General features: G+C 36.7%; 1 protein-coding gene across 4 annotated transcripts in view; it reads left to right on the top strand.

Moving 5' to 3' along the window:
* Positions 1–6,689, top strand: part of Ecr (ecdysone receptor) — a 120,853-nt gene extending 114,164 nt beyond the window's left edge. For 2 of the 4 annotated variants that reach the window (XM_016913298.2, XM_006568053.3), the window contains exons 3-6: positions 3,252–3,733; positions 3,844–4,104; positions 4,874–5,249; positions 5,792–6,611. In XM_016913298.2, coding sequence (XP_016768787.2) covers positions 3,252–3,733; positions 3,844–4,104; positions 4,874–5,249; positions 5,792–6,036 — 1,364 coding nt within the window. In that variant the 3' untranslated portion in view covers positions 6,037–6,611. 4 annotated transcript variants of the gene reach the window in all.
* Positions 6,690–8,646: the final 1,957 nt, after the last annotated feature.

The following is an 8,646-nucleotide window of genomic DNA, read 5'->3' on the forward strand; positions in this document are numbered from 1 at the left end:
GTAAATAAAATTCAAAAATACAAACAAAACTTACAATTACACAGGTTTAATTTTTTAATAACAAAAAAAAATATATTGAAGGGAAAAGAAAATTTCGTTAAATTTTTAATAATGATTATTGAATCAAGATATCAATTCTTTTAACTTTCCTTTAATCGTTGCAACAAACGTTGAATTATATTTTGATAATATTATTCTGCGTCGGAGACTAGCATGAATACCAACAGCGAGCCAATGTTAAGTAGCAAGGAAACCTGTTTGGGGCATTTGAAATGATGGCCTGCTCGCTCTATATAGAATCGTTATGTACTACTTGCTAATATGTACACAAACCGGCGTAGGTATCAATTTTGTGCCAGTGTCAGGTCGGTACCAATAATTTATCGGCCTTCGATTTCTCCATTGCAACAGGAAATCTTTATCCTCTTCGTCTCCAAGAATCTTTGACAAAGAATTTTGTTATCGATTGACCATTAATCTGTTTGTGAATTAGTTTTGGGTTTATCGTGTTGTTAATTAGAATAAATTATGACTTTGGTCACCAGAAATTAAGAATTATAGATTTGATTTATTAGAAATTTATTAAGATGATGTTTATATCTTTAATAATTTATTTATTAAATAAAATAAATTATTTAAATTTAATTCTTGGAAATTTTTGATTATAATTATTTTATATTAATAAATTTATTTAATTTTAATCGAATTGATTGAATTATATATTTTTATTTGTAATTTAAGATTTAATTGTTATTCTTACGGATTAATTATATTAACTTTATGAATTTTTATTTCATTAAATAATAGTAGATTATAAATTGTTTATTAATAAATTTATTATTATTTTATTTATTTTATGAATTTGGTTTGTTATTAATTTTTTATTTATTTATTAAAGTAGGGATATAGAGAAAATCGTTGATTATCAGGATTTTATTTAATATTTTATACAATAATTTTTTCTTTACCAATATTGTATATATTATTTATTATATTTATTGAATTATTAGTTAATTAATCAAATATTTTATAACACGTATCTTAAGAAACGTTAATAACAAATTAATTGGAATTTCACAAGATGATCGATTTCGAGTTCGATCATCAATTTAAGAAACTTAATTTTTATCGAGTCATCATGTTTACTAAAAATCTTGTTTTCGAAATTTTTATTCGACGGATAAAAATCTCGACGATGAAACTGTAGTAAAAGAGAATTAATTTGTAATTACGACTTTTCTTTTTTTTTTTCGAAGATACGAATCTTTGAAAAAATTTACGAGAACGAACGAAAGTCTGGAAGAGAAATGGAAAAAAAGAGAAACGATCGCGAAACTAAAGCGTGCAGAACGATGAAGAAGAAGAAGAAGAAGGGGTAATAACCGAGTGACCATCTAGCCTGGTCACTGTCTCAGTGTTCCAAGGCGGATATTTTCACGGCGATCAGTACTTCCGGGTGATCCGAGGAACCCGTCCTCAGATTCTTCTTCGTGGAATTGAGAAAGATACATGAATATACATATATACGATACACGTTTGCTTTTCTCGAGAAGAGAAATTCAAATCATCTTCTTCGCTGAAGCGATGAGAAATTTAATGACTTCGATCGTGTTTAAATGGAATTTACAATTACAACTTGCGAGTAAACATCGATCGAGTAACTTATATTTATTTATTTTAATAAACTACAGATCAGAAATTCGTATCATCAACGGTCATCTTGGAACAGTTATACATTTAGTGACCGACGTTCATATAATTTAAAACGAATTAAAAATTTCCTTAATGAGATTTTTTTCTAATCCAATCTAATCAAAATTAAATATTCCAATCTTAATTTCATACGTATATATTTAAAATCGTAGATCTTTCCTAGATTTTTGATCAGTCAAGCGATCAACGGTATCAGATCTTGGAACCGTTATATTTAGCAACCGACGTATATATATATATTTCTAACTTGAATTTAAAATATCTGATTCTCACAATGACCGATTTTGAATTAAAAAAGTATATTAAACTATTCCCGTTCAAAATTAAACACACACTTTATATATATATATAAATATACATTTAGAATATATTATATTTAGAATTAGTTTTCCTCTAGATTTTTTTTTCGAGCGGATCCCACAGGGAGCTACGCTCTCGAGTATTTTCAAGAATCTCGGGCGCACAATTTCCTTCGCACGAAAGCACGCGGGCCGGGCGGCTCTCGCGTCGATTCCTCGCCTCGTTGTTGGAAGGGCGGCGCGCGAGCAGAGCGCGCAGCAGCAGCACCGTACTTTCACCGACCGTGACTTCCAGCGCGCGCGCGGCGTTCCATTCGACGAGTTTCACAGATAAACGGGGCAATAGAGACGATGTCGCCACGTAGGTTACTGGAACCCGCTTGCCCGTGGCCGAACCGAGTCACTCACACTAACGCTCGTCGCGCTCGTCTCTCGGTATAGCAATAAAGCGCCTCGTAATCGTCCACCGAACGAGGGGAAAAAAAAGTTCAAGCGACACGAACGAATTTAGTCGGAGTCTAGCTTCTCTTTCAATAATAACGTTGAAATATATATACATACGTTTCTTCGATTCAATTTATCATAATGAATTTGTTCAACTGTATATATATATATATATATATATATATATATATATATATATATATATATATAATCGTAATCGTCCACCGAACGAGGGGAAAAAAAAGTTCAAGCGACACGAACGAATTTAGTCGGAGTCTAGCTTCTCTTTCAATAATAACGTTGAAATATATATACACGTTTCTTCGATTCAATTTATCATAATGAATTTGTTCGACTATATATATATATAATCGTAATCGTCCACCGAACGAGGGGAAAAAAAAGTTCAAGCGACACGAACGAATTTAGTCGGAGTCTAGCTTCTCTTTCAATAATAACGTTGAAATATATATACACGTTTCTTCGATTCAATTTATCATAATGAATTTGTTCAACTATATATATATAAAGTTTACTGGAACGTTTAAAAGATGTCACCTATTTATGGAACGCAGGGGAGATCGGGTTACCGATGGAATTTAGGACAACATTTAGGGGGGGATCGTATTACCCCCTTTAGATATTCAATATTTTTAGGTATCTAACGAACGCGTAACGCGCGCGTTGTACCGTAAATTGCCGTATCGATAACCGGAAGCCAGAATTTTCATAAATTTTCACAACAATGATAACAATACCTCTATCTGACGGGAATGTTGAACGTGTTGTCGGCAGCTAGGGACGAGTTGTCGCAGCCTGGCTCTTTGAACGGGTATGGGAGCAGCGGAGGCGGAGGCGGCGGAGGAGGAGGAGGAGGCGGCGGCGGCGGCGGCGGAGGCGGAGGAGGAGGAGGAGGAGGAGGAGGAGGAGGCGGGGGTGGTGGAGGAGGAGGCAGCGACGGGTGCGACGCGAGGAAGAAGAAGGGACCGACCCCGAGGCAGCAGGAGGAGTTGTGCCTGGTCTGCGGCGATCGCGCCTCCGGTTACCACTACAACGCGCTCACGTGCGAGGGGTGCAAAGGTTTCTTCCGGCGGAGCATCACTAAGAACGCGGTCTATCAGTGTAAATACGGGAACAATTGCGAGATCGACATGTACATGAGGCGCAAGTGTCAGGAGTGCAGGTTGAAGAAGTGTTTGACGGTCGGGATGAGGCCCGAGTGCGTGGTGCCCGAATACCAGTGCGCCGTGAAGCGGAAGGAGAAGAAGGCGCAAAAGGTATCCCTCCCTCGTTTCGGCCGGGGAATCGTTAGATATATTCCCTCTCGTATCCGCGTTCGGGTTCGGAGGATCGGTTTATAGATGGAGAGGGGACGGTTGTGTTGCAGGAGAAGGACAAGCCGAACAGTACAACGATGAACGGGTCCCCGGGCAGCGGCGGTATACGGAGCGATCAGATGGGGGTGAAGATCGAGCCGGCCGAGGCGGAGTCGTTGTCCACGTCCGGAAGCAGCGGGATCCTGACGCCTGTCAGCCCTTACGGCTACGTGAAACCGATCAGCCCCGAGCAGGAGGAATTGATACACAGGCTCGTCTACTTCCAGAACGAGTACGAGCAACCGAGCGAGGAGGATCTCAAGAGGATCACGGTGAGTTTGTTTCTTTTTTTATTATATTATTTATTTATATTATATTTATATTATTTATTTACATTATTAATTTACATTATTTATTTACATTATTTATTTATATTATATTTATATTATTTATTTATATTATTTATTTATATTATATTTATATTATTTATTTATATTATTTATTTATATTATATTTATATTATTTATTTATATTACTTATTTATATTATTTATTTACATTATTTATTTACATTATTTATTTATATTATATTTACATTATTTATATACATTATTTATTTATATTATATTTATATTATTTATTTACATTATTAATTTACATTATTTATTTACATTATTTATTTATATTATATTTATATTATTTATTTATATTACTTATTTATATTACTTATTTATATTATTTTATTTATATTACTTATTTATATTATTTATTTACATTATTTATTTACATTATGTATTTATATTATTTACATTATTTATTTATATTATTTATTTATATTATTTATATTTATTTATATTATTTATTTACATTATTTATTTACATTATTTATTTATATTATTTATTTATATTATTTATATTATTTATATTTATTTATATTATTTATTTACATTATTTATATTATTTATTTATATTATTTATTTATATTATATTTATATTATATTTATATTATTTATTTATATTATTTATTTATAATATATTTATATTATTTATTTATAAATTTATCATCAAAATGCGGGGAATTGAGAATTATTAAAATTTTTAGAATCAGCCCTCGGAGGGAGAGGACATCAGTGATTACAAGTTCAGGCACATAACCGAGATCACGATCCTCACGGTCCAATTGATCGTCGAATTCTCGAAGAGATTGCCAGGCTTCGACGAGCTGATGCGGGAGGATCAGATCGCTCTGCTCAAGGCCTGCTCCAGCGAGGTGATGATGCTTCGAATGGCGAGGAAGTACGACGTGCAGACGGACAGCATAATATTCGCCAATAATCAGCCTTACACGAAGGACAGCTATACCGTGGCGGGTATGGGCGAGACGATCGAGGATTTGCTACATTTCTGCCGGCAGATGTACGCCATGAAGGTGAACAACGCCGAGTACGCGTTGTTGACCGCCATCGTCATATTCTCAGGTACGTGAAAGAAAATATACCTAGCCTTAAAAACCTTGTCACGATTTCGAGCGTCGATTTCTTCTCCATCGATATAATAATTTCGAACCATTCGAAAAAAGATTGATTAATCTTTGAAACAGTATATTCTAAGAAGGAGAAATTTTTTCCAATAAGAAAATGTAAAAAGTTAAAATAATAGAATTTCTAGAATATCGAATATCAAATTTTGATATTTCAATTAAAAAAATATTATTTCTTTTATCATTATTAAATTTGTATTCAATATTTTATTATTAAATATAATTATTTAATATATTGTATTCAAAATTTTTTATTTCAATATTAAAACTTGTAAAGCAGAGAGAAATTTTGTTCATGGATTTCTTCCAAAATTAAATGAAACACGGTGCAATGGTGTTATAAATACATAAGGACAGGATAATTAATATTTTAACTCATCATATTATGAATTTCGTTACGTTCGAGCCTCGACTCTCAACTAACTAACCGGATCATCCAAGACCCCCCAGCAAAGAAAAGATTCCCCTGTTTTCTTGCAGAGAGGCCGAACCTGCTCGAGGGCTGGAAGGTGGAGAAGATTCAGGAGATCTATCTGGAGGCGTTGAGGGCGTACGTGGACAACAGGCGCAGACCGAATCCGGGCACGGTTTTCGCCAGATTGCTGTCCGTGTTGACCGAGCTGCGGACCCTCGGCAACCAGAACAGCGAGATGTGCTTCAGCCTCAAGTTCAAGAACAAAAAGCTGCCAGTTTTCCTCGCCGAGATCTGGGACGTGACACCCTAGTTCCCCGGTGGCCGATCCCCGTCGGCTGATAGTGTTGTTTCATCGCGAGTCCGCGTCGCGCCCGGAACGTTCAAGCTGAACACCGAATGGAGCTGCGGAACGCTGCGCGCCACGCGGAGAACCTCCTGTACTAGTGCGCCACCACCACCACCACCACCACCACCATGCCACTGCCTGGCCCGATTAGTAGACACAGGTGACGTCTACCGAAGAAGCATCGAGGAATGATCGATTCGACTTCATCACACCTTCTTCTCTCCGCACTTCACCCGGCTTCGTGAAGCTGTGCTGGAAACGGGGGGGGGGGCAGCTTTCGACAGTGCTTTACGAAAACGCTTAGAAACGCTGTGGAGGATACGATAATAATATTTTACGCGAAGTCAGGAGGAAGGAGGAAGGAGGAAGGAGGAAAGGCAGTGGCGAGGCACCCAGGCTGTGATACGTAGAGACAGTACAGAGACTGTAATAAGGAGCTACCTACCTACAGTTACGTTATTATTACTATATTCTCTACCTGGCTACCTACCTACCTACCTACCTACCTACCTACCTACCTACCTACCTACCTACCTACCCCCCCGGAATCGATAAATGTAAATGTGTAACGTGTAATGTTAATAAGGTAGCGGCTAACTAAAAAAAAAAAAAAAAAAGGCGGGGCGACGAGCGTGAATTTACGAGTGTGAATGAGGCGGAGAGGGATGTCAGTTGATGCGGGATGCGTGTGTGTGTGCGAAAATTTACGTATGCGAGTTTTTTTTCGACCGAACTTGCGCGAGAGAAGTTACGTCGATAAAATCATACTGCTATGATATGTATATGGTAGGTATACCGACCGCACTCTTCTTTATCGACCGTAAACTTGCTGAAAGGCACGGAGAAAGGAGAGAGGGAAGGGGCCCCGGTCTCAGCTGTTGAGCAGCGAGACCTGGAAATCGAGAGTGCGAGGGAAAAAAAAAAAACAAAAGAAGAATTAATGATGATGATGATGATGATGATGATTAAAAAAAAAAAGAAAAAAAAAGATAAAACAAACGATACGATTATACATAATAATGATACCATAGAGTCTATATCACACGACAAATAGCATAATAATATATTGCTAGCATGTACATTGTTTATATACGAGGGAGGGAATATACGCGAGGCGAGTAGTGATGGGTTTAAGCGAGGGACGAGTGAGGATGGATTTTTTTCCCCCTGCGACGAACAAGATGTCGAAGACGAGGCTTGGCATTTGCGCGCGTCCGAGTTTTCTTTTTTCGCGAGATATGGAGCATTGGAAAGAAGGGGATGGGATGGGAAAAGAAAGAGAGAGAGTGAGAGAGAAGCGTGGTAGAAACGTAGGAAAAATGTTTAAAAGTAAAAAGTAAGCGAGGCTAGTTGGTAGTAGGTCGTAGTAAGTCAGTGAAGCTAGGCTAGGTGACCGAGTTCAAGTGCAAAGCCTTGTGCCTTCAGCAGCGGACATCGGCTCACCGACAAACGAAACCATAAAATTTAACCGTCCGTTTTAATTTTTTAATAAAAAAAAGAAAAAAAAAAAGATGAAAAATCAAGCAAAAATCGAGCAAAATATTGTAAATCTATGCCAGAGTGAGAGAACGAGGGAGAGAGAGTGTGTGAAAGAGAGAGAGAGAGAGAGAGAGAGGTCGAAAGAGAGTGCGTGAAAATATTAAATTTTAGAGAGAGGAGATACACTTGGATGCATGAGATTATACATAGTTGGAAGAATGAATGGGGAAAAAAGAAGAGAAAGAACGGGAAGAAGGAAATTAAAACAAGAAAGGGAAGATCTGTTTGCGAGGGAGCAGAAGAAGAAGAACAGATTTCAACTGAGAAGACGAGAATTAGAGAAGCGGGCTTCGAAAAACGTATCGACGATTTCTCGACCGATATTTTGGAACATGCGATGCTAGCATTAAAAAATAAAATAAAATAAACGCACTCAATCGTTGAGAAGAAAAATGGATAACTGGCGTTAAGAATATTCCGATCGGCAGACGGACGTCGCGTATTATTAATAACAGTTCTGCGATCGACTTTCAGCTGACTCTCAAACACGAACCGAGAATGACAGACACGCGTATATACACGTATATACACACACACACCACGTACACGCGCGCATGCACACCCAAAGACATAATAAGGAGAGGGAGACTCACACAGGAGAATTGGGAAAAAAAAAAATAAGGAGGAAAGATCATAGCTGTGTATGCATATACACCACACTGTACACTAAGATTCTTAATGTTGTAACACTGTAACTCTATTAACTGATTCATAATGCAGTTGTATTCCATAGTAAGTTAAACAAAGAGCAAATTTAAAAAAAAAAACAAAAAAAAAAAGAAAGGAAAAAAAAAACAAACACGTAAATTCTTAATAACGATTAAATAACACGAGAGAAGAAGGAAGAGAGAAAAGAAAATACAATGCGATGTATTTATTTTATTCGCGACGAATGTGAAACGTTTTGAAAAATTAATCGTTCGAAAGTGAAACGAAAATGAATATCTTGAAAAGGAAACGAACGAGTTAATAGTAATTTTTCTGCCTAGAACAAAAATAGTAAGATCCTATAGACGTGCTGTGTTTTACTATTGT

Source organism: Apis mellifera, linkage group LG8 (assembly GCF_003254395.2).
Source record: "Apis mellifera strain DH4 linkage group LG8, Amel_HAv3.1, whole genome shotgun sequence".
Classification (NCBI taxonomy): Eukaryota; Metazoa; Arthropoda; class Insecta; order Hymenoptera; family Apidae; genus Apis; species Apis mellifera.